The sequence below is a fragment of the Bemisia tabaci genome, chromosome 4 (genome assembly GCF_918797505.1).
Source record: "Bemisia tabaci chromosome 4, PGI_BMITA_v3".
NCBI lineage: Eukaryota > Metazoa > Arthropoda > Insecta > Hemiptera > Aleyrodidae > Bemisia > Bemisia tabaci.
Window position 1 is genome coordinate 5,467,075 of NC_092796.1, and position 27,741 is coordinate 5,494,815.

Sequence of the window (27,741 nt, forward strand, 5' to 3'; positions counted from 1 at the left end):
TTATCTAAAATTAATTAAAACAGCGTGTTGTTTGAAATAAGCATGAAATAAGCACGGCTGTATAGAAATCAGATGACAGATGAGACCCAAAGTTCCATCATCTACCATCAAATTTTTGCAGGCAGTAAAAAATTGATGGTAGATGGTGCGCACCAGTCACCATTTGATCGGAAATGGATGAAAATTCGAGCGTGTATCCAGGCCTTTTAGAATGGATTATTAAGGTGTTCAGTGCAAACGCCCTGTTTATCGATCTTTTCCCTTAGGTTTAAATGGCAGATCAATCGATAAATCTCAAAGCACGCTACGCCACTGTCTCCGGCGTCTCCTTTCGTCAAAATGGCGTCAAAATGGAAGCTCAAAGTGAATCGATTTCGACGATAAGTGGCTCAAAGTCAGGACTTGATGCGATTTATGAGTGTTGCAACTCAAAATAGAGCGGCACGACCCATTTTTTATCAACAGCAGATCGTATTTATCACTTTGAGCTTCCATTTTGACGCTATTTTGACGAGTGGACACAGGGTTTTTTGTAGTCAAACTGCGATGGTTATTTCGAATCTATCAAGTCAAATAAAGTCTGTAGGATTTGCATTTTCAGCCAAAAAAACAACGGCAGCCCCTGCCTATGGATCTTAAGAATCATTTCCAACAAATAAATTGATCAACATCAGTAGAATTCACAGTCCATGAAAATAATGTCTGAGTTAATCGAGTAATGTAAGTTCAAATTCAACTTTAACTCGAAAGTAGAGTGAGTTAGTTAGCCAGTTTGATACGACGAATAGCAAGTATGGATATTTATTTCGGGGTCTAGGAAAACATAATAAATTTTGAGTTTCAATTCCTTAAAAAGTTTTGACATTTCGGTAGTGGCTTTTGGGTTGTCAGAGCTTAAAAGATGGGTGTTTGCGCGAGGATAATTTTGAATTTTAATGCTTTTAGCACAGGTTTTTGGGCGATAAGGTAAACTATGGCCGATTGTAAGGGGGGATGTTGACATAAAGAGGAAATTGGAATGGGAGATTTTGAAATTAAATGAGAATGATAGGAAAAATTAAAGCCGATGAATTGACTCGATTTTATCCTCAGTATATCGTCATCTTCTGGCCAAAGCAAAAGTGCCAAGCGACGTTTAAAAATTTCCTCCGCCATTTAATTTTTTCACAGGGAAATTTATAGTTGAATCTGCTTGAAATTGTCACTGAATTTCATCGGCAACACAAAGAAAATTCAGTGAAATTATCGGACAGCTTTGTCGAACAATTTCTCAATAATAAAATAAAATGGCGGACATTTTCAAACGTCACGTCGAGCTTGTAATACTTTGGCCAAAAGGTGACGATAGGAGAACATAATATTATTATTTTTAAGAATGCAAATTCGCCTTACTGTGACAGGGTAGGCAACATGGTCTCCCTTGTGCCAGAACGGTGGTATCCCGTGTGAGGTTTTGGACGTCAGAGCTCGGGATGAAAACTCCCCCGGAATTGACATCCAGAGACCAAGAGCTGCGAGCATGAACAAAGGTTCAATTTATGCCCACTCTGACAACAGCACGCGGGCCGGCGCCGGGGAAACAATGTGGCACTGCCACGATAACACCGAGCGAGGGGGTAGCCAGCAATATATTTCAATTAAAAAGCGGGCCAGCTAATGAAGTAACTAGACTGCCCAGTTAGATAATACGCTCCACGGGCCCCCCTCCACCCGCGCACCGCCCCGCCAGAAGATTCCGAATATCATCCCTTCATTATTTAACCGTAATGCTCCGCGTAAGCTGGATTTTTATGCCGGGGAGGGACGACCACCCCCCATCGATAGACAAAGCCCCGGCTCGTGTCTATCGGGGCCTCGAGCGGAAAAATGGAGAGGGAGGCGCGGAGGTGGTGAGTGTTGTCCGATGGCGGGGAGTTAATTTATTTAGCCAGTTTAGTTAACCGAGGCCTACAGCGTAATTGCTTGTTAACCCGTTTAATGAAAATAGCCGAGGTTTCCGCCCCCCCCCCTCCCCCGGGTTTTGGATGCATATTCCATGCACGGGAAAAACGCCGTATGGGCTCTCCAACGTTGACAAATTTCACCCTCGCGGCTAGGGATGAGATGTTCATTTTCGGGGTATTTTTGTCGGGAATTTTTAGACGGAATGAAACAGTTTGCGAATAAGAGTCTCTACAGTCTGATCCTTGAATCCGCGTGTTTGGCGACCGGATAAGACAAGATTAAGAAGGATCGAGTTATGTGATTGGTCAGCTTCATCCTTTGTCCTTTTTGTCGTAATAAAAGATGCAATTAACGAGAAGCTAAAGGCACCTCTTGAGTTGCCGATACTATGTCGTCAATTCCTGTAAATCCATCTTTAATCGGCAAGGCAAAGAGGAAGAAGGGTCGAGCTGGCCGATCACACAACGCAGTTCTCCTTAATCTTGTCTTATCCGGACAAAAAACACAAAATTTCAACAATCAGGCTATCGGAAATTTCACAGACGAAAATCAATGAGTTTTCCGTAAATTTCTTAGTTCATCCAGAGCTAATATATTTTAAAGACCCCGCACTGGTATCTTCCATATAGTATGAACGTTACTTTCGGAAGTTAACGCTCAGATTCGCGTAATGATTACTGATGACCAGTGGCGTGGCGTGCTTTGCGATATATCGATAATTCCCATTTGAAGCTATGGTAAAGGATCGATCATTAAAGCGTTCGCTGCAAACACAGTGTTTATCGATACTTTTCCATTGGTTTAAATGACCGATCAATCGATATATCGCAAAGCACGCCACGCCACTCTCATCGATAATCATTCTGCGAATTTTATTTTTTTACGAGTTGCTGATCGCTCATCATTCGGCGAACGGTAGCGTTAATCTCCGAGCTTAACTTTTGCCTCACCATATTAAACTGCTCAGGTCATCAGTGCGGGGCCGCTGAAACATATCGCATTCAGACCCGCAGAACCGATCGCGCGGTTACAAAAACGATATGCTTATTTAATTCAAGCGATCGGGAGCGGGAGCGAAACGGGTTCCGGTTCAAAACTCGAGCGAGGGGAGCGAAGAAAAATTGGGTGCAAAAAACCCTTCGCGAAGGCGGAGGCAGGACGAGAACTAAAAGAGACATGATTTATTTATTTAAATAGGCGCTGTATTTGTTCCGTTGTCGCTCGGATTTCCTTCGGCCTCGGCACCGCTGCCAGATCCACCCGCAAACCCCGTTAAAATATAGGGATCCCAATGGGAAATGGCAACGGCGCCGCACCCGTCCGACGCAATTTTTCAGTGTGGCGAAAACACTTGCCGGGAAAACGTGGAAGAACAAGTGAGCCACCCGGAGAAAGTGAGAGTGCTGCGCGGAGGGCGAGAAAAAGCGAGGGGGGCGGGCTGGATGAGGGTGGGGGGGTGGGGGGTGGTTTCGATACCGTTTGTTTCTGCTTTCAATTTAACCGTGCTCCGACCCATCTCCTTCCCTTACTTTCTCGCTCTTTTTTTCTGCCGGCGAGAGCGTACGCGATTTGATTTAGCATCCGGGCCGGGCCACCGCGCCGGCATCACGAATTCAAACCACGTGACGAGGAGCTACGCCCCTGTATTCATAGCCGATCGAACTCTAATTTATTCGAGCAAACAGTTCCGGACGGCGAGCGGCGGGGGAGGGGGCGGGCGAATGTAAACTAAGCTCCGCTTCAAGACTCCTGCCCAGCGCGGGGGAGAGCGGGGATAAATTCGAAATTAGTTTTTTTTTTTTTTTTTTTTTTTTTGCGCTCGTTCGATTGTTCTTTGAGCCGATCGAGCCGTTCGGCAATTAAACGGAAGGGTCCTCATGAAAGGGAGGATGCAGCGATATAAAATTAATATAAATACGTAACTCAATTCCAGGGTGAGCCCTGGGAACTGTGTGGTCCTGCGGACGACGGAGCTCACCGCGAGGCGGAGTCACGCCCCTCCGTCGGCGGAGCCGTAAATTGACCGTAAATTACGGCCAATTCTGGCAACCGTTACGCACACACGGTGACATCAATAAATGGGCAGGTAATGGACGCCGCCCTCGACGAGTGCGAAACGTTTTTAATTAAATTGCCGCGTTTTTTTATGACGGGGAGGGTTGTCGGGTCCTATCGGATGCCTCGCCCGGGGGCGTTTTTTTCGCGTAAAAGTTGCAACCCCTCTATGATGGATGGGCGGGAACGGACGGATTCATCCCTCAAACGGAGATGACGGTCACTGTCCATCGGTCGGTTTATTAGAGGAGAAAAATGGAAAGCCCCCCCCCCCCCCCCAGCGTCGGGAAAACGGCGGTGGAAAATTTGCCTCCGGGATTCGCCAAGCCCGGTGAAACCCAATAAAATAGAGATTGATTCGGTTTTTTTTTTCGATGATGTTCATTTGACTATAGTCAGTTTTATACACCTGTTAATGGGACATCCTCCGACTACACGCCTCTGTGTATTTGACCTTTCACGGGAGAAGGGTCCTAGTAACAATAAAATCAAAATGTATCGGGTCATGCGAAAACTATTGATGTAAATGTTTCCAGTTTTGAATTTTGACGGGTTGATGAAACTTTTCAAGAATAGACACAACCATGAAAGTGGTGTTCAGACTCGTTTACAGGAGTTAACTCAATCCTTAGAGGAGTCTTTTCTGCACTTTCATGATTGCATCGATTCAAAAAAAAAAAAAAAAAAAAAAAACACAAAAAAACGCAAAGCTAGAAAAATGGATCTTGGCGGTAAAAATTGTTTAAAAGTTTCGACATTTTGTTCCACTCGTGGTCTGCCAAGCAGAACCGTCACGCGGGAATAACGAAAGAAATTGTTGCTCTCGAAAAAATGTTCTCTACTCCAGAGCCAGATTTGATATTTTCCCTCGTATGAAGACTTCAGACTGAGTCAGCTCCATCAGAGAGCAAAAAAGAGGTGAATTTTGAGGAGTGAACTCACGGAAAGAGGCCGCTCTCGGGCTAACAAACTGACGCGAGCATTTTTCGAAGCACAACTCGTCGTTCCTCTGACGTAAGGGCGTATCTAGATCTCCGCATGAGCCTCAAAAAGCATTGCTTTATATGTAAAACAGGGCTCAAGCGGAAATTAAGATACGTCCTAACGTCAGAGAAGCGATGAACTGAGCTGAGATAAAAGCACCATAAAAACCGGAAAAGTAGCGTGGGTGTAAAAACAAAAAACATGTTACTCCGTCTGAGAGAATAATTACCTGCTCTCATTGTTGTCGGCTTTACTGATAAACTAGTCTATATTTCGGTCGGATACGTAAACTTGGACACAATTAAAGTTGGACAGTTTTTGTAATAAGGAGTCACTATTTCTAGCTCATCAATAGAAAATGCGTGATACAATACTTTTCGCTATTTCCTACCGGCAAGGTCTTGCTTATATTTAAGAGAAGTGGTAAAAAAATATTATTATTACTCCTTCTATCTTAGACTGTGTTGCTCATGTAATTCTTGAAGCACAACTATACACATAAGACAAACGGGAACAAACACAATATGGTAACAGAGCGTTGATGACGGCGCAGAGATACAACTATTCGTACTTGATGGATGTCCGTGTTGCATCTGCAAAATTGAAGGCGCGATGACGCTGTTCCGGGAACAGACCGGGAATGTCACAAATGTTAAATTTAATCTCTCTACAAAGAAACATAGAAAGGGGCAGTGATATAAAGACAACTAGTAGCTGTTGGAAAGGAGCATTTTCTAACCCTGAGACGGTGTGAAAGTTAGTACAACTATCTCTTATACTTCAAACATGCGCTAAATGGAGTACATTTTGCATTGAGGAAATCTTACCTATGTCTAACTCATTTCAGAAACAACTCATGTGCTACACGTCTGCCTACGCAGGTAAATGCTTCCATGGATGATTCAGAAATAGTAGTTCCTGATTGCAAAATATAGTCCCATTATGCGATTCATGCATACATAAAAGTCGCTGTCACCAAGTTATCGTAGTTGTACGACACTGTGTCGCTAAAAATGAAATATTGTAAACTGATGTCATAATATGCTTTAAGTTCCTGCGGCAGATTGAGGAGGGAAGTGGGTATTTCAGTGAGCAGATGAAATACATTTCGCAATGAGGAACTACACTATTTTTGGCTCATCCATAAGAGGAAGTATCTTCGTAGGGAAACTAATGTCAAATATGCTGCTTCTGAAATGAGTCAAAAACAGTAGTTCCTAGTACAAAATGTAGTCCAAATGAACTTGAGTAAGCCGGCAACCATGGAAATGTTTCCTCTTGACGTCACGATTAGTCGTAAGACCACGAAAGACGTGAGTTATGGTGCCTTTGCCCTTACTATGATCTTCACTTTTGCTATCGGCTCCTTATTAGGCAATTTTTGCGAAAAAGCTTCCTCTCTACTACCACAGAAAAAGATTTTCTTCGGCACTCTCATGTAGCTCTCTAGTACCTTTTTCAATCCTTAGGCCTAATAGTCCTGCTCTTAATTATTTAGTATTTTGCTTCGAGGTTTTTTTTTTTTTGTTCAATTCTCCCCGTTGGCAAACAGTGACGTCCCCAGCAAATTGGCTGTTGTTTTTCCACAATTTCAACCCATGGAATTGTATCGATTCTTGTAGGGGCCAGGTGTTCCGACAAAGTCGATCATTTTGTAGATTTAGATGGAAGAAATCCTGTGTCGCCAAATTGTTGGATCCGCCATTGTTGGCAAAGTGTTTACCTTATGAAGTTATATACTTTTACATTTAATCTATCATACGCTCATCTACTTCACCCGTTCACTCATTCAATCATCCCTAGTTAACTAGTCTTAAGATACATACTTTAGCCTTTGAGTAATAGTGCTAAATTTGTTCGCAAAGATGTGCTAATAACGCAATAAAAAAATTTTTTAAAAAAAATAAAAATAAAAAAAAACATTTGACCGAAAAGCTCAACTTTTTAGCCCTTAGATTAAGCAAACTTTTTTAGATATTTTCAATTGTGAAGAATTTTCAGATATTATAGAATCATTTGGAGGAGACGACGTAACAGAACCAAGCACTCAAATCCTGTGGGATTCGACGGAGTGCATCAACTTTAATAATTTTTTTTCTTCTTCCTTTTTTTGAAGTAACTTTTACACTCAGTTATTAACTTGTTTGTAACTAGTCATTAATTTTTATACAGTTTTCCTTTCAAATTCTATCCTCAGTTCGCAACGAGAGGAAACCAATTAAAATTAATAATTGACAAATTACTAAACCGCGTTTTAATTCAAAATTTATTTCATAATCAGGTTAAAGCCTCTATTAAAATATTTTAATCATCGTCAAATTCCCGCAAGATATTTTCATTCAACCCTTTTGTATTTACAAGCCCCTCTCATTTTCACGACTAATCCTAAGTAATTCACTTTTTTGTTACAGATGAGCCGTCCTATACAAGTGAAGCCAGCCGACAACGAAAATAGAGGAGGTAAAGGAGTACTTTATTTTTTAGACCTAAAGTATAACGTTTCTGTAATTTTGCACTCATTCACAACCAATGATACAATGTCTTGAGAAGAATCTGATGCGTATTTTTCATTACGGTAATTTCAATCATTTACCATTGATTACTTGGAAGTATATACATCACTTGGTGATGGATGTTTTATCAAGAGTGGCGGTAGCCACCCCCGGTCGAGTTATCTTTACCACTAGAGAACCTAAACGCTTAACCAAAATTTTAAAAACACCGGATTAAATTGCAGGTAAAATTTTCTGAGGAAAAATTTCATAATTTAGCCCGAAAATTCGTGTTTTATGTGATAAAATTTAGCAACAGTTGAGTATTCATACGGCGTTCCTTCCTTAGCACTGCATGAATATCCGTACTCCGTCGGATCCCTACTATAAACAACAACAACTCAGCGACGAAAAGGGATGACGCAGAGAACCTCTGAAACATCTTAAGTAAATGGCTGAGTAATCCCTATCGCGTGCGAATCTCCAGGTCTGTTACGGTTCACGGTAGAATGATGTTGAGCTGTTCTCCGCGAAATGACGGGAACAGCCGCGGGCGACTCGAAGGAGGACAGGGACACTCAGCGTGTAAACATCCTTCTTAAGAAGAGAGGAAAACAATTGGAGTGCAAAGTGCCGTTTTCGCCAATGCCGATACCCGGCAAAGGGCCCTCCCCACCCCCTTCACGGAAAGCGGTCGTTTTCCCTTTAAACGCGTCCCCGACCTGCTTCGAGGGAACGTTTAAGTTCACCGCGGTAGAAAATAATCGAACTTTTCTCGTGGCTCAAGGTCCCAAAGGTGCGTGGCAATCGATGGAGGAATGAAGTCCTCAGTCGAATCACTGGAAAAAAAAGTCGCTCGGATGTAGAGAGTCCAAACTCTTGAAAACATTGGCAAGAAAAAATACTCTTGATTTAATCGGATTTTTGCTTGAACCAAAAGGAAATCCGCTCAAATTGAGAGGCTTGACTCTCAATTTAAGCAAAACTGCTTGAGTCAAGAGTATTTTTTCTTGTCAATGTTTTAAAGAGTCTGAACTCCAGATCCAAGCGACTATTTTGTCCAGTGAACACTCAGTGGTACTTTGTTTTGCAATTACCGGGTGTCTCCGGGTTAGGAAAGCTGGGAATCGTCGGGTAATTTCGTCGGGGCAGTGGAATCAGGGAGAATAATGCAGTCAAGAAATTGCATGCAAAGATTGAAAATCTTGAAACTTGAACTCTGAAAAAAACATCAGTGTTGTCCACACAATCCGGTTCTTAGTATACTTCGCGGCTCTAAGCTTCGAGCTACACTCTGAATTGTGCATTGAAATTATTTTTTATAAGGCTTTGCAATTTTAGTCTTTTGAAAAATGAAGGAATTAAGATAAAAGGCTCACGTCTCACGTGTTTCTGTCATCTGCAGTGAGATAAATGCCAAAAGTTGTTCTGCCTCTTCAGATTTTACTAAAGATGTAGTCGCACAGTTGCACGACTTCACTTCGGCCCAGTCTTATGACGACATTGGGACCAAAGCAAAATTAAGCGGGAAAAGTCGAAAAATTTCTGTGTAAAAAGTCGAAGAAATCAAAGAAATTTGCGATTTCACTAAAATTGCAACATTGTCATCGCACGCGGCTCCATCTCGGTTTAGTCTTCCCGTGTCCGCGACGGAGGCAAAATTTTAATAATCTGCATTCCGTGCTACCATGCTAAGGAAGAACGCCGCAAAAGCAGTCAAAAGTTGCCAAATTTCTCCAGAGAAAGTACGTGTTTCGTGTTACGCAAAAATCGAGAATCATTTTCCTTAAAATTTTCAGATGCGTTTCATGGAACTTCGAATCGCAGTTTCTTTAATTTCTGAAGAAAAATATTCGCAAGTTTTTCAGAGAACTCGCATTTCATCAAAACAAAATCGGCAACATTTCAAGGTTCTTACAGCGTTCTTCGTTAGCACCGGCGGTGGCCCACCGCAGCGTGGGTCCTCAGCGCAGCTACGTTATGCATCGACAACGCAACAACCTAGCCCGGTCGCATCTCGCCAGAGGCGCATCAAAAAGCCTTCGAATTTGGACGAGAGAAAGTGGTGGCCCGGGCGGGGGTGAGAGGGGGGGCACGCTACGCTTCCAATTTATAAGATTCCGCACATAACACCCGCGCAGCTATGCTAATTACCGCGGGGGTGAGATGAACTATTCGCGGCGTTCATCCTGCCCGGCTCGGAAATTTATCGCGATTCCTCCTTAAATTAGCGGAAGTCCAGAGTAGAGCGAGCGCCCTCCGGGGCGCCAGGGGGCCGGGGGCGGGGGGTGTAGAAAGGGCGACGAGGCGAGTTGGAGCCTACCGAAAAATATCTGTTACGTGATGCGAATGCTGAGCCGGGGCGCGGGCGGGGCACCGAAGGGGGGAAACGCTTGAGCTCCCTCATTTTGGACGGGGGAGTTTCGAATAATGCCATGCGAGGATGTTAACTGTGTTGAAATGGAACGCTTGGAGAACTAGTAAGGAATTACGGGGCCTTCAAACGCTTCGCTGAGAGTTGGAGCACGCTGAGCTCTTTTCTGTCCTTTTTTCCATTTTCGTTTATATCTTCGTATTTTTGTCTAAGATATCGCTAGCTTCAGACAAGAAATGAATTAAAATATTACGCATCGTGAGACAATGAGACATCTGCGCAATTTTTATGAGGAAAAAGAGTCGCACGACGACGGAGAGTCTGAAAATTAACTTCTAAACAAAAGTATGTAACACGAGTAGTACGGTGAAAATACGAGTAACGTAATGGGTCAGTTGCGCTGGTCACAGAGTTGTGATTTGCTAACGGCGCAAAGATACAACTATTCGTACTTGATGGATGTCCATGTTGCGTTTGCAATATTGAAGGCGCCATGGCGTGAGGCGTGAATTCGCAGTGCTCTGCTCTATGCCGCCAATGAATGAGTCATATGCGCTGGGAACAAAATCTTGTTTTGATACTTGATTCTTGTAGATCAGCTAAAAATAACAAGATCCGTCCACACAGCAACTCTCTGCGTTTAATATTAACTGAGATATCGCCCTTTGAAAAGTCGGATTTTTGACGTCAACCATCGCAGGAGTGACACCCTTGGTTTCTTCCACCTTGCTTTTATCCGAGTTCCACGTTGAGTAACTAGTCCAAATATCCGTCACACCGACTTATAAAAGCAAGGTGGAAGAAAACAAGGGTGTCGCTACCGCGGTGGATGACGTCAAAAACCCGACTTTTCAAAGGCCGATATCTCGGTTACTATTAGACGTAGAAAGTTGCTGTTTGGACGGACCTTATTATTTTTAGCTGAGCTACAAGAGTCAAGCATCAAAACACAATTCCGTGCCCGCCGGAACTGACCCATTCATTGGCGGCATCGAGCGGAGCACTGCGAGTTCACGCCTCACGCCATGGCGCCTTCAAAATTGCAGACGCAACACGGACATCCATTAAGTACGAATAGTTGTATCTTTGCGCCGTCAGCAAAACACACATAAAGGAAGTAAAACACGAATCAACACACGCTGTCGGTTTATTTTTTTGTGCTCGTTTTCCCTGCATCAAATCAACCAAATCGTTGGGTCGAACGAAGTCAGGAATAGTAGTGCATCATTGCAAAATGAATTCCACGCGGCCATCAACGTCACCCAATAATGAAAGAATTGGATTAGATTTTGCAATAAGGAACCACTATTTCTGGCCCATTTTAGAAACAACTTATGTGACATTGGTTTCCCTATGCAGATATGTGCTTTTATGGGAGAGCCAGAGATAGTGGTTCCTTATTGCAAAATGTAATCCAATTGATCCTGAGATTTCTAATGAGAACCTACAACCTTTATTAGGGAGCAAAGCAGTATAGTGATTTCCCAACTCGTAATTTTTCCGCCAAGGGGACAGCTCATTTTTCCGCATACAAATGCGGAGTTTTCCCGCATTATTTCTGGGGAAAAGAGGCGAGCTAACACAAATATCAGCGCTCACCGGGAGGATGCGGCCATGCTACAGTGCGGCCACAGGTCGAAACGGGATGAGAGACACCGTTGTCGGAAGGGCTCGGGAACCACCGCATCAATCCCTAGAACTACTGTGTTAAGGAAGAACGCCGTATGAACATTCCAGAGTTGTCAAATTGTCCCGGATGAAACAGGTTTTTGAGAACGATTATCCGTATTTTTCTTTGAAATTTTCAGACATTTTGAACAAAATTGCGAACAAAATTGTCTGAAAAAATTGGAGAAAAAAATTCACGATTTTCCCTGTAAATTGAGGCTTTATTGAAAGAAATGTGCCAACGTCTGATGGTTCATACGGCGTTCTTTCTTGGCACGGCAGAGAAAACCACCGGATTTTATCGGCCGAAGCGGCAACCCCGGGCGACTTTCCCGGACCCGGAGGATGGAAAAGGAATTAAAGGAGGTTGGCGTTGCTAGGGTGACGCGTAGTACCTATAATTTAATATTGCACTCAAGAAATCTGAAACTCAATCGTCCTCAAGCTAGGATTCTTTTATTCGCCCCCGGGACGGTGGAGAGGGGAGGGGGAGTCGGGGGGGAGCTCTAAACGATTCTTTTTTTAGCCACTTTCATTTCTCGGAATTCTTATTCTACGTTTGCCGTCTGTGGCGAAGACCCGCGAGAGGAGAGGGGGAGGGGGGGTTGTGTATCCCGTATTGTGGTGGAGAAAGTTGCGGTGGGGGGAGGAAGGCTGCAACCCGAATTCGAAGCGGATATGAACGCGACAATAATTCCAATGGGCTCGTCAAGGCGAGGCGAGAAGTTTTTTTTAATTCCGTAGGACGCTACCGCTATGCCAACGCCTCACACCGAGAAAAAAACTTTCGTCATAAAGACTGTGCATGAACTTCGGTTCATATTGTCACTTCCGAGATGAAAGAACGTAACTGGATTTCATCGCTGCGAAAGTCCCACTCGCAAATTGTACATCTACTAGAAAACTGTTGGGTATTTCCAATTGAAAATTTTACAGATTTTTTTTTTTTTTTTTGATCATTTGCAAAAATCGGCAAAAGTTTGGATGGAAGCTGTACAGTAGTATTTTTGTAAACAATTTATTTGCGTGAGCAGATTCCGCAATCTTGGAATGTAGATACATTCTTTCGTTTGGGACACGATGATATTACGGTGCGTCAAAGTTTTCGGCCAAGGTTCACGGAAGTTTTTATCCGTAGCAACTGAACTTCGGTTCAAATAATCAAAGTTGTTGGTAAGAAATACGAGTCTTAGTGTGACCAACGAAGCTATGGTTACGTGAATCAAAGTTTGGCTACTCTGAACTGAAAACTTAGTTTTTCTTAGTGAACCGAAGTTTTTTCTTCGTGTCTAGGCGTGAATGAAATGCTGCCCTGCTAAAAAAGAACGCCATAAGAGCCTTCAGAAGTTGCCAAATTTCCTTTGATGAGTTTTTAAGGAATTCTGTAAATATTTTTTAGGGTTTTTCAAAGAATTTATTCGCCATAAGACCTAAATCATCTGAAATTTTCAGGGAAAATATTCACAACTTTCCCCGAAATAAAAATTTTATCAGAGAAGATTTGTCAGCTTGCGAATGTTCATACGACGTTTTCCTTAGCATGGCAGAATAGGCGGATAATTTGAGCGGTCGAAAGTCCTGAGCCTTTTTACTTTGGCGTTTTTGCGCTTTCCGTTGGGCCTCTCAGTGGATCAATTATTCAATGGGAGAGGTCGAATAAAATTTAAAAAATTTAAAAGCTAATAACTCCGTGTATACAACATTTTCAGGTTCCGAAAGTGGTTCCATTGGTTTCCTCGTGAAATTTTCCTGCGATAGCACCCCTTGAAATTTAAAATGTGACGAGGTAAACATCAAAATTTGCGGTTTTAGTAAAAAATTTCATGTCCGACCTCTGTAATTGACTCGATCCACTGGGCGTCGTGCTGCCAGAGCGAAAGCCGCACTGGCGCCTACAAACCTAACAGGGATACTTCATGCATTGTGCAAAACGCGCATTGGCGCCTACAAACCTAACAGGGATACTTCACGCATTGCGCAATGCGCCTACTGGCGCCTACAAACCTAACAGAGATACTTCACGCATTACTCAATGCGTGAAGTATCCCTGTTAGGTTTGTAGGCGCCAATGCGTGTTTTGCGTTGGCTGGGCGTGATGTGCCACGGCAACTCGAGCAGCTATTTCACAACATAGGTGTTCAGAGGGAGAATTCAACAGAGTCGAAATAAACATAAAAATTTGCAGTTTCAGTTAAAAATTTCATGTCCGACCTTTCTAACTGACTCGATCTTCTGTGTGCCTTTAAAAAAATCAGACGCACAAAATTTAGCAAGGTAATTCATATCTGCCTCACTCTTCGGTAAGGCAAAGTCTGTAGTATCTCTTTCATACAGGAAACCCATTCTCAGTCACAAAATGCCACTGCTCTATACCTCACCCCCATCGAGCGTCAATTTCGCCGATTTTGCCAATTTCGATTATATTCACATTAATCGCCTCCCCTCCCCTCCCTCGCCCAATTTTCTCCCGGAAGACAAGCCGCAGAGCCGATCGCGTATTGTTCCGGTAATGAAGGCCCAACGAAAACAATAAGCCCTAGACACCGGGGTCAATTGATTTTTCCCGCTAACCCTTGAGCAGATCAAAATCCACCCGTCAACGCATTTTCCTGCGGTCGCGCCTCCCCGGGCTTCGTGCATCGTGATTATTTACAATGTTCATGCGAGCGTTCCGAGGGCCGCCCATTATCCTACCCCACCGAAAACCAAACCGCGTAACGCCATAATATACGCCCTGCAGTTGCGTTGTTTTTCCCGGGCGCGGTAGTATTGTGAAAGGCTCTTCTCGTTTCGCGCAGACATGACGCAATTAAACTCGATAACGAGCGTAATTTCGCCGCTCCTCCGACGCAAAGACGCAACTGCGTTTTAGGGATGAGCTTTATTTCCCGCGTGAAGCTATGGTTTCGAGGGCTCACGGCGAAACGGAGTGGGGCAGCCTCAAGTGCTGATTAGTGATGAACAAGCGACGCAGGTGATGAAGCCGTGGTCCGGGCTTTGTTGAACCAACTAAAATCAACCCTCGATCGTTGACCGCAATCCAGTTTCGGTTTCGGGTCGCGCTAACAAACGCTTGATTCTAATAATCCCGCAAGAGGCCCTGCTTTCAAAATATGCGGTTCGCTCGAGCGGCGCCTGGTTTATTTCCACCGGAGCCGGAATGAATCGCTTGCGCTAATTTTCACTTTTTGGTGAATTTTGTACATTATATCCTCTGACGTAAGGGTGTACCTCTATTTATAAATGACCTCCGTTTTACATAGAAATCCATAATTTTTGGGGCTCATGCGAAAATCAAGATACGCCCTGGCGTCCGAGTGGCGATATAACAGCATTTCCGATGAGCCACTTGACAGAGTACGAAATTAAGGACTAATTGGAGTACATTTTACCATAAACGAATACTGTTTTCAGTGCATTCAAAAATGCACCTATCTCCAATGAAAAACTAATAGCATACATGTTATTTCTAAAATTTGCCAGTGATTGTGGTTCCTAATTGTAAAATGACGTTCAATCGGATAAATTTAATAAAATGCAGCCCAACTGCATTTCGTGTTGCATGATTTGGATTGCATTTTGCGATAAGGAACACTATCTCTGGCTCTTCCATAGAAGGACCTTTCTGCATAGGGAAACCAATCGCATATATGCTGCCTCTGAAGTGGACATATTCCTGTCAAAGGAACTATGTGCATTAATACATGAGCCCTAAGACGGATAAGAATATATGCATAACAGGGCTCACGTCATAATGCACATAGTTCCGTTTGGCATAAATACGTCCGAATGAGCCAGAAATAGTAGTTCCTTATTGCGGAGTGTGGTCCATTTAAACTCCTTTTTCCTTTTGATGATAATAAATGCAATCAACATTACGCCTTGAAAATTTTTGCAAATTATTATAGGAGTATAAAAAATACACTCACAAAATTTAAATGCAGACTGTGGCTCAGGACCGTGTTCAAAGTCGGCCCTCAACCAACAATGTATAAACCATATTATATTATGTCTACGTTGAAAGAGTAACAACTCTACGAATACGGTCTTACGTCTTCTTGGAATAAAATAAATAATGATAGAAAATTCAACTTCTCCTATAGTTAGGACGATTCTTGTTAGTGTCGTCCAATTATTTCAACGGTCTCGAATCTCGTAACTCGGCTTCCGGCTTTACCGACGCACTAGCATTATTTAAAATTTTAGAACAAACATATTCAACGTCGTTCTTTCAATGCCTCCGTAATTTTTTTTCTGTATGCCAAGAACCATCATTAAAAGAACATTTTACAAATTCCAAAGAATCCTATGGATTTACAATTTCTGAGCCCCTAGTCACTAGAGTCAGTCGTTATAAGCCAAAACATCATAACAACGTACCCGCTATTAATTTTCCGAGGCGGATAGGTGCTTTTATAGATACGTCAGATATATTGGTTCCTTATCGCGAAATGTAGGCACGCTGCACTCCGCATGCCGTAGCGACCCATGACAATCCTGGCCCATTGTCTCGGCTCGACATGTAGCAGACTATCAAACGGGGGGTGGGGGGGGGGCTGCGGGTGGGGGTTCAGGTGTGGGGTTATAGTGACAGGGCGCGTACGTGGGGAGTAGGGTGCAGTAACAATACCGAGTTCTAGTAATTAAATACGCTTTCTTGGCGAGGAGTAATTAGATTTTTCGCTAGAGCGATCAGGGCCCGGGAAATTTAATAGGATATAGCCAATTAAAAGTTCATTGGATTCAAAATTCAATTTGATTCACTTGTTCGCCCGTTCGGAGCGGCACGGCGCTCGGTGACAGAGGCCATTGTTGCGCGTCGGGATGCCTGTTGCAAGGGACCAGCGTTGCCAAGTTTCGACCGTCATCATGGGAGCGAGCTGGGAACGGCCTAATTGAATCGGTTTCTGTTATACGGGCGTAAGTCCAAAAATTTCAAAATCGTTTTTTTTTTGCATTTTCAGCCTCCTTTAGGGTACATACACATTTTCTGAAAAGATGGCGGAAGTCCTATGTATAGAAGCCTGTGGAATAGGGGGGGCAAGTTCTCAAACTCGCGCATTTCTAAAGTTTCTGTAACTTTTTTCATAATAAATGAAGAACATTTGTATTGAATTTGCATCTTGACCTAGCTGTTAGGTGATATAACTTCTTATTGTGCATTGATCACAAAAATACATGATTGAAATTTGAAAACTTGGTTTCAACACTTTTTTAAATGAAAATATCCCATGTCACCTTCATTAATTTTGGAAAAATAGGAGTAATTCTAGAAAATTTAGGCCTCTAAATAAATTTAAAAACATATAATAACTCCCTATGCTATATAAAAGAAAAGAACCATGTGCTACATTTTTCAAACTTACTTTGATATTAGTTTTTTGGCTTGAAACTGTCTCAGTCATCCCTCGTTTTCTGGTATAAGGGCGTAAGTCCAAAACTTAAAATTAGCCTAAAAGGGTACTAAAATTTTTCTGAGCCAAAAAAACATTTCAGAACTTTTAAACGGGTGTTTATACAACCTTTGAACCCTTTTTTGAAATTTAGTGGTGTCCTGCATAACGAGAAAATCAGTTTTTTGCCTCTCCTGAAAAAATTGGATTTGTGGACTTACGCCCGTTTAACAGAAACCGATTCAATTATGGGGGTGATCTGGCAACGCTGGTCGTGACGCGGGGACGGATGAATAAATGGAAATGCCGCTCACGTAGAAAATCGACATTCATTAATAAGTTTTCAGAGCGCGGCAGGTAGCTAGCTAACAACGTGATCTCTAAGGTTAGGTGAGCATCGGCGAGTCAGTCGAAACAAATTTCTGATGATGAATCAAACTTCGGAATGACGCGGCAAAAAATATCACGAACCCGAGGGAGGCGGGAGGCGCATCGCGAACCACCCCTCGTCTTCGAGTTTCCTCGCCTCCTGTAAGGAAAAACGCCGTATAATCGTTTCAACGTTGCCGAATCTCCTCCGTCGAAATGTTTATTTTCAAGTGAAGTTCAAAATATTTTCCTGTTACATTCTCAGAGTCTTCTGATTAAATATTGAAGAGAATTCGTGAAAAATTATAAAAATAAGGTTCGTAACTCAATAAAAAATATCACGAACTCGAGGGAGGCGGGAGGCGCATCGCGAACCACCCCTCGTCTTCGAGTTTCCTCGCCTCCTCTAAGGAAAAACGCCGTATAATCGTTTCAACGTCGCCGAATCTCCTCCGTCGAAATGTTTATTTTCAAGTGAAGTTACAAATATTTTCCTGCTACATTCTCAGAATCTTTTGATTGAATATTGAATAGAATTAGTGAAAAATTCTAAGAATAAGGTTCGTAACTCCTCAAGGAAAGAAACTTTGCTACTTATTCGTGGAAATCAGGTAACTTTTGAATTTTCAACGTGGAAGATTTTTTTCTAGCACGACTCTTGTCAATATCTTCTCGTCCGGGTTTAATTTTTTTATGTGTCGAGGTCTCTACATTGAAACCGAGGAAGTCACGGAAATTTCTGGAACTGATCATATTTACCTATGTTATGATCATGTTATGGAAAGCTCAATATGAACAGAGAATAATTGGATAAGACTGGCATTTTTTGTCCGCTTCCTTTTTTGTCATGTTATATTTTTATAACTTTTGTACGAACTTTCACAAACTATTTTGTTTGCATATTTTTGGAACTCATTTTATCTAAATAAAGTGACCACATGACACTTAAAATTATCGCAGTAACATAAACTGATGACCAAACTTTCAAAAGAGGGGATGCAAGTTGAGCTTAGATAGGGAAGTAATCCCTACCTGCGATAGCATCAGCAGCAAAAGATCTTCTATATTATTCAGAAGATTTAAAAAAACAACATTTGAGCTATACCTATAGGACTTATTAAAGGAAAATACTTTTATTTGCGTGTAGAATTATAGTGTGCGTCGTTTATTTGTCCAAAATGCACCGACCTAGAGAAACTAGGAAAGATATCAATTTTGAGATTAACTATTTCATTTTTACAATTTTATCACTTAGTTATTTTTGTTTTATGCGTTTTGGTAGATAATTTACCAAATATTTTGAAAATCTTTGACCCTTATCATAGATGATTAATAACAGTGTGCTTTTGTATGAATATTTAGATTCTCATAAGAGACTCACAGGTTGAAATTATTATTGAACTTAGTACAGAAATTATTTTCTCATATACATTTACTTCCTCCATACTCAAATTTTGCAGCAATCATAACTTTGGTTAAACCATCAGATGCACGTTTGTGCTGAGTTTCATTTATCTATGGTAGACATTTTGAACGAACTACTGATGTCCAAAAACGGTCATTTATTGTGCTAACTGCAATGAATCACCATCGCAACATAAATCTAATTTAATACGTCGCTTGCTCGAAAAAAAATCTGCGAAAATCGAACAGTTTCGCGTTGACCCCCACTTTCCTTTCCGCCAAAATAATGAAATCTGACAGCAGTGGTGTATTAGTTGAATTCGCTGCCAAAATTACCACTTTAAAAATTGAAGTTTTCATTCCAAGATATAGAATAAAGGTGATATCCTGATATCGTCTAAGATAAAGACGGACTTTCGGGGGACGGAGAGGGGCGTGAAAGGAACTTTACTCGTCGTAAAAATATGCACGGAACACCTTCCTTTTAAAAATGACTTTCATAAAACTACTTTGCCAACTATAGTTTTATTTACATTCTGATAACCTAGCAGACTCGGAAACAAAACAAGACAATATATTTCTTGTTTTTTGTATGAGTATCATTTGAATTGCTTGAAAGTTGTGAATGGTTAGACTTGATCAATAGCAATGAATGCTTGGCGATTCATTTCCTCCGAAGTTCCGCGTAAAAGTTAATCCAAGGCGTGCTCTCTGATTTTCGAAATAATCGAAGAGTATTATAATCTTGTTGTGTGCTCTTATGTTTATTCAGAACTTACTTGCTTGTTTATGTCTGTCTATACAGATTCTCTTCATGGAATTACCAACCTTTTTTGTGCCTTGAATCTCTCTATCTTGGTTAGCCGTTGAATTTTCTGATTTTCCAGAGTTTCATGATGCGAGAAGAAAGAAGCACCTCTAGTGGTTAAAACTTCAACTAAGTGGGGGGCTGCTAATCAGTGAAGGTAAAATTTGGTGATTAGAGAAAACAGTTTCAAAGCAACATTGTTTAACTGTGGTTCGTCGTTGCGTTTCAATCCCGTTACAGTCTGTCGCCTGTAACCAAGTTCAGAGTTTTGGCAAAATCCAAAATTTAAAGATGAATGGTTTTGAGTTTTAACTGCATCGTAAAAATATTTGAAAACCTTTTTCGCAAACGTTTGCAAAGAATTTTATTTTTTTCCTCGCAAAATTTGTGTCCGCCAATACGTAATTCGCCGAGGCTTAGCACAAAAAATTGATTCAGGATCTAGGGAAAAAAGCTAGTTTTTTTCCATGAAAAAACATCCACGAGAAATGGTCTTGTCTTGTAAATTTAGATGGAAAAATAAGTCGAACCAAAAAATTAAATGCTGCAAAAAGGCAAAAATCTTGTTTTGTAAACAGAATGTAAAAATGGGGCTTTGAGGCACCGTTGTTTTGAGGCTCTTATCTTTGAAATTATTTTCATGTGAATGAGCGCAAATCTCAAACGAAGAATAGGGAAGACTGAATACACTCTTACTCTTGACATCTTTTAAATGCTGGGAAAAAATGATAACAAAATAATAAAAAAAAAACACTTTTTTTAGAGAAATGAAAATATTTATAGGCATGCTATTCTTGGGAAATTTATAAATGATTTAACCATTTAAGAGTTTAAAAAACAAAAACATTGTGTTATGATTTTTTGAACGACACTAATCAGAAGCGCTGAAGTATTGATTGTCTCAGGAGGTTACACGCGACAGGCTGTACATTTTGTCATGGTTATTAATGTTGTCTTATTTTTTTAAAATTTATTTCAATTTCCTCCTTAGATCCCTCTGCATTCTTCTTGTTCTGATTGTATGTTGAGTCGTATTATTCTTCGTATTTGATCAGAGAAGTTTGTAGACCGCGCGAACATAAGTTGATTGGCTTCAATTCCAAATTACGTATACTCAGAGACTTGTTTTGTCTTTTTATAATCTATTCTTAACGGCCTATTGATAGACGGCGCTCCCTATTTTTAAACCTACCAGTATGTAGGTAATTTTACGGTTTATCATTTTACCTTCATGAAGTAGCCAAATGCCTTATGTAATATGCGTTTTCCGAATTCTTGCTCAGTCTGTTGATTAGCAACATTTTTAAAATTATGTCAAGATTGTCAGGGTATTCTTGATGAGAATATTTTCTCAAAAGTACTCTCGCAAACTTTGCGACGGTCTTTAATAGATGCGTTCGTGTAAATATTTGAATAATTACCCTTAAATCAGTAAAAACGTAATCAGTTTGAACAATATGAATAAAAATTACGATTTAAAGGATAATTTTCAAAAATACCCTCAAATTCAATATGAGAGCAACCTCATAATAATATATTTAAAATGTTTTTCGAAATTATCAAATCCAGTTCTAACCTTCATTTCAAAGTTTTCGCCGAATTTTCTCCGTTTATTTTCTTGTCACTGGAATTGAAGTCAATCAACTTTTGATAGTAAGCATTCATAGTTCCAATCTTGTTCAGCTGATTTTCATGACCCCATCCGTTCGTTTTGTTCAGCATTACCCATGATTGGACCAAATTTTGTATTAGGAAGTGCAATATAGGCTCATGTATAAAGACACCTACCTGCATACTCATGACACTTATGATGTTCCGAACATGAACCAAAAATTGTAGTTCCTAATTGCAAAATGCAGTCTAATTCGTATTCTGTGTTCGTAATCCTCCTCTTTGCTTTCTCGATACTGCCTTGCATCAAGGGAATGATGAACATATTTGTCTATCTCTAAAATCCAGAGGAATCCTCAGCTCTTTCTTTCGGGTGCGATTCTAGTGCACAAATGATGCATTCTTTGGGAGAAAATCATTATTTCAGGCTAATTCTTCAGTTCCAGAAAAAAGAAGGAAAACTCGCTGCAGAAAAAATAGCAAAACTCATAATTTACATGTCTCTTAGCCATTCGCTTGTATGAATGCACCATTTGATGCATGTCATTCAACGTTCCTACAAAAAATTCTTGTCAGTTCACTAAAACTTACGCCTAAAACCATGCAGTTACTTAAATTGCAAAAATAAGTATTGTTGATGAAATGGTAAACTTGCGTAACGCGTGTAGCGTGAAGCCATATGCTGCAATATCGATGAAGCTTTTCCCTTGTTAATTATTGTTGTCGTTGGCTCGCTGCAAACTAGATCATAGCTACTGTTCTTAGACGCTCGTGAAATTTTTTTGTTAACGTCTATCTATGTATATCATTGCTAATTATCCATGTGTTCTTTAATAAATGCACTTTCTTTCTACATACTTGTCATCAACAGGAATAAAAACCAAAAAGAATAATGTTGAGATTTCATCACGTTTTATTTTAGTCAATACTAATGATCGAAAAAAGAATTATCAAAATATTTCGCCGCATTGAATGAAAAATATAGTATTTTATCAATATCTTTCAATGTTTCAACAACCAACCTAAAACTAATGGCGATGACCAATTTGGCGGTAAGAAAATCGCTACGATCTTGATTCCTACTCGTTCCTTACTTCCCCGAAAATTTCCTGCTGCGATATCATAAATATATATGGTTCCTTAGATATTTAAGATGGTACCTGAAAATTAAGATTTTTGACCCGATGACCCCCTAACCTCTATGATGTAGTTGAAAAACAAGCAGTTCCAACGCCCAAGCGTTGAAGGGCGCTTCTTTGTCAAAGCATATTACTACCAACTTATGTACCCGAAGACTGACGAAGCTGGAATTTAAGGTGGGATTCTTTTACCGCAAAACCCGTCGAAATTTCAGATCGACCGCGAAGACCTGAAACTTTCCACAAGCATTTTGTGATGAAGTGTAGTCGGTGGTGAATGGAAACTTAAAGGATTCACTGTAAATCAGACGACGGGAAAGAGCGGCGGAACCTCTAAAGCTGGTGCGTCAACGCGATCTAGCGGACAGCGGCGTCGCGACGCCGCGAGGTAGGGTGCGCAGGTCGCGGGGGAGCGGGGCCGCGTGAAGAGGAGTTCAGCAATGGGCTGGGGAAGCGCGGGTCGCGGGGAAGAGAGGGACCGGCCGGCCGGCGGTGACATCGGTCATGGATGAAAATATAGGCAGCGCTAATGTCTCCGCTAACTGGAGTTGGGGGTCCTTATTCATTCTCTTGGTCCATGACATAACCTTAAACCTTCCGCTCAATGCCGCAAACAGCTGACGTGTCGATGCTGCGCCAAGAAAATGAACCAATCACAAAGTAGCACAGTAATACGTCACTAAAATGAAGAGATCACGTGACTGTTCGTAATATTTTCAAATCGATCTGAAAGTACTGCCTCGGATATAAGTATTTAAAGCATAAGGAGGCCCTAAAATACTTTAACCAGGTAAAACGTCCGTGCGAGATTGTTATGCTTAAAAGCAAAACATTTCACGAAAACTTTTACGAATACCAGATGCAGAAAAAAATCCAATTTTTCCCGGGTGTACCAGAATGGCGTCATTACCCATAAGGCAAAAGGGCATGTAGTATAGTACATGTTACATCGGGGGAGTCGAACGGTTGGAAAGGGCGCATCTGGTACCCAGAAGCGCCCAATATCCTCAGTCTAGGATATAGACACTAGATAGTCGTATGCAAAAGATAACTTCTCTAAGGCTGCCGTGCTAAGGAAGCACGCCGTATGAACATTCAAAAGTTGCCAAATTTCCTTCAATAAAATGTTTATTTTTTAGAAAAGTTATGACTATTTTTTCTTGAAATTTTTAGGGCTTTTCGATGGATTTGCGAACAAAATAATTTGAAATATTGGAAGGAAAATATTTATAAGTTTAGCAGGAAATTCGTGTTTTATCAAAGGAAAGGGGTGGGTGCAAAATCGACAAAATTTCCCCCCTCATGGATGTTGACCAAATTTCAGTATGTCATTCCTCACTATAGGATACGCCTTTTCCCAAAATTTCACGGCCTGAAACGAATTTCTCTCCGCGTAGCAGCGTTGCCAAGTTGAAAACCGTCGAGTTCCATATCTTTTGAACGAAAAGAGATATTGAGATGCGGTTTGCGCTAAAATTCTCCAAAAATTGCGTTCTTTCAATATATGTACTCAATTCGATCGCTTAGGTAATTTAAGATTGCAATGATGCCATTTTTCACACTTTCTTAAGGGTCAATTTTTTTTCAACCCTAGTACATCATCAAATGCCGGATTCTCGATTCGAAAAAAAAACTGTTCATTGTATTATTCGTACTTTTCCATTTCTTTTGATATATTATAGCTCCCAGGGAAACGATTAATAACGGAGATATGAGCAATCTAAGTTAACGCTCCGCGCGCGCCGACCGGAATCCGGGCGCCGCTCGCCGCTCTGAGTCGTCTGCACACTCCCTTTCTTAAGCTTCACGAGGTCGTTCCTATGTATTTTTTTGCGTACTTTCCATTTCTGGCCTTTGAAAAGGGCTCCGATGAATTTTTAGGGGCCTCGCGGTCCATTGTTGCCATTTTTTGCTCGTATTTAGGGTTTTTTTCCCTATTTTACTCACAATTCTACTGAAAAACTTAATTTAAACGGAAAACTGTGTGCGTTGAGGGAAAGAACGTGAAGAAGAAATAAAAATTCATGTAAAAATTTTTCCTTCGTTGCCAAATTTTCGAGAAAAATCGTACTAAAGAGCCAAATATTTGAAAAATTGGATAAATCCCCACGCCATGGTTTATGAAAGTGGGGCATAGCTTTCATATTGACGTACTTACGTAACAGATCTTACCTATCTATACAACATATTAAAAAAGCATAGTTGTATTTGGATTCCCACGATCTGAAAATTGTCCGGGATGTCACCTTTTGCGGTCTTTTCTTATGTGTAAGGTAGATCTTTTGAATGTTTTTCGACCTTTAGTCATCCTCCGTAGGGGTGTATCGTATGTATTTTTGCTGTAATTTTCATTTTTGAAAAGAACGTAAAAAAGTACATCATTAACGTTCGTAAGGACTTATTCTTACGTTGCCAAATTTTCAAGAAAAATCGTCCTAAAGTGCCAAAAATTGGATTAATTATGACGAAGATGTCTCTAGGAAAGTGAATTATGACTTCGACTTAATTTTATAATTATAATTTTAAGTATGACTTAATGCTACGGGCCACTTCCCCAAGATGAGAGGCAGAGAGGCTGCATGAGAAGAGAAGCCCACAATTGAGGAGCATTCCGGAAAAAGGGCACATACGCGTATGTGCCCTCTATCGGAGGTGACAGAAATGGATTCCTTGCATCCTAATGTACCAATGCCCCGAGTTTCAGCTTAATTGATCAATTTTTGGATCTACGAGACCACGTTTTTTGAGGCTAAGCATAAGTCAGGGGTCACAGACGTATTTCATCTATTGGCTTCTGGGTACTTTCGCCGCGACGTTTAGGAGATAGTGCGCGGGCAGGCAGGGAGGTGATGGGTACTGATAAGGATCCCTCACTACAGATGCATCGCACTGATTCTGCTAATCAATGCAATAGCATCGGGTTGCAGGGATTGTAGGGATTCTCTACGCGTTGCACCAGTCACACGTGAATTTTTTTTAATTATTAATGATTTATCTTTTATGGTCTCGTGTGAGATTGAATTTTTCGATTTTTTCGCGTGTTTCGCAGTCTTTTTCATTATTAATGATCGAAGATGATCCACCCGCGCGTTCTCAATCGAAATTATTATTTATTAGTCAATCGGAATTATTTACTCTTGTTTAGAAACTCGTTGAAGTCTCGAAAATTCAGCTTCAAAAGCCAAAACCTATGACCACTGGTCCATTTCCAGGAAAAGGGCACATAACGAATAATTTTAAAAAATTCTTCCCACAACACTGGAAGAAGTGTAAGTTTTACCAATGGCCGTTATTCATTCTGGAGTGTATGAACGTTGATATGAGTGCCCCAGTTCCGATGTATGTCATCATCAGTGGCCAGAAAGTAAGAATGAAAACTTCAAATGCGTTTTTCTCACAACACGTTTTTTCGGTATGTGCCCTTTTTCCGGAAAAGCTCTTCAATTCTGCATGAAAGTCATTATTCATTTCCTAAAACCTTCTACGTTCTACGACATATGGTTACGATACACCCCTACGGAGGATGACTAAAGGTCGAAAAACATTCAAAAGATCTACCTTACACATAAGAAAAGACCGCAAAAGGTGACATCCCGGACAATTTTCAGATCGTGGGAATCCAAATACAACTATGCTTTTTTAATATGTTGTATAGATAGGTAAGATCTGTTACGTAAGTACGTCAATATGAAAGCTATGCCCCACTTTCATAAACCATGGCGTGGGGATTTATCCAATTTTTCAAATATTTGGCTCTTTAGTACGATTTTTCTCGAAAATTTGGCAACGAAGGAAAAATTTTTACATGAATTTTTATTTCTTCTTTACGTTCTTTCCCTCAACGCACACAGTTTTCCGTTTAAATTAAGTTTTTCAGTAGAATTGTGAGTAAAATAGGGAAAAAAACCCTAAATACGAGCAAAAAATGGCAACAATGGACCGCGAGGCCCCTAAAAATTCATCGGAGCCCTTTTCAAAGGCCAGAAATGGAAAGTACGCAAAAAAATACATAGGAATGACCTCGTGAAGCTTAAGAAAGGGAGTGTGCAGACGACTCAGAGCGGCGAGCGGCGCCCGGATTCCGGTCGGCGCGCGCGGAGCGTAAACTTAGATTGCTCATATCTCCGTTACTAATCGTTTCCCTGGGAGCTATAATATATCAAAAGAAATGGAAAAGTACGAATAATACAATGAACAGTTTTTTTTTCGAATCGAGAATCCGGCATTTGATGATGTACTAGGGTTGAAAAAAAATTGACCCTTAAGAAAGTGTGAAAAATGGCATCATTGCAATCTTAAATTACCTAAACGATCAAATTGAGTACATATATCGAAAGAACGCAATTTTTGGAGAATTTTAGCGCAAACCGCATCTCAATATCTCTTTTCGTTCAAAAGATATGGAACTCGACGGTTTTCAACTTGGCAACGCTGCTACGCGGAGAGAAATTCGTTTCAGGCCGTGAAATTTTGGGAAAAGGCGTATCCTATAGTGAGGAATGACATACTGAAATTTGGTCAACATCCATGAGGGGGGAAATTTTGTCGATTTTGCACCCACCCTTTGGCAACGCATGAAGGTTCATACGGAGTTCTTCCTTAGCACGGTAGAATGGTAGTCAAATTACCGAAGAGATTGTTGCAAATTGGTCACAATGTTTTTCATCATATGTTTCAAGGTTCTCCCGGAGAAATTTCCTCGAATTCCCCTTTTTTATGTATTTTTGGAACGTAAAGATTGAAGATTATGTGACCTTTTGAAATATCTTTACGGTTTTTCACACCGCACGACAGCGCCCGCGCAAGTTTATCAAAAAGACGGAAATCCATGACAAGACATGAATGAGGAGTGGGGAAAAATGAGGGGGAAAGCGTGGCCTTGCAAATATAATATCCAGAGGTGAAAAAGGAGGCAGAGGGAAAGTAAGTTTAATTTTCAGAACGTGCATTAGCGTGTTAATCATTGAAAGTGCTCGCGGAGCAAGGGCGGAAGGTCCGAGAAGAAAAATTTAACAGCGTGTCAGAAGCAGAGCAAACTTAGCCGCCTGACAGACGTATGAAAAGGATTTCATTAAGGAGTACGCCCGAGGAGACTAAATTAGAGCCTCTCCACTTTTCGCTTTTTTAACGTGATAATCTATTTTTTTTCTTTTTTTCTTTCCTTTTTTTAGCCTTTTTAATGTCCAGGCCGGCGGAGAGGAGAGTGGGCCCCCTGCTGATAAATTAAACCGAAGGTTTTCGCGCTCAAAGGGAATTATAATCGCTATTCATTGTAGCTGCTATGAAATCATGATGTAATTAACTGACCCGGCCCCGGCTCCGCTTTGGCCCCGAGTCCCTGGATAATGGGGAAAGGGCCTTTTAAATTATTTTCAGGGCTCGGCGGGGGATCGCTGGCCCCCGCGCACTTGGTCGCTGTCGAGTGCTCATTAAAAGGAGAAAGGGGCACCGGCTCAAAGTCACTGTATTCCGCAGTATTTTATTCAAGCCTAGAGGTCTC

The 27,741-nt window shown here is 41.1% G+C and overlaps 1 protein-coding gene across 10 annotated transcripts in view; it reads left to right on the top strand.

Moving 5' to 3' along the window:
* The window catches only part of bru3 (CUGBP Elav-like family member bruno 3), an 854,644-nt gene that overhangs the window by 714,940 nt on the left and 111,963 nt on the right, over positions 1 to 27,741 (top strand). For 8 of the 10 annotated variants that reach the window (XM_072299190.1, XM_019042674.2, XM_072299189.1 and 5 more), the window contains one exon: positions 7,395 to 7,443. In XM_072299190.1, the coding sequence (XP_072155291.1) occupies positions 7,395 to 7,443 (49 nt within the window). Of the gene's footprint in view, positions 1 to 7,394; positions 7,444 to 19,570; positions 19,649 to 27,741 lie in introns of all 10 variants that reach the window. The other 2 variants (XM_019042680.2, XM_019042679.2) reach the window with 1 other exon arrangement.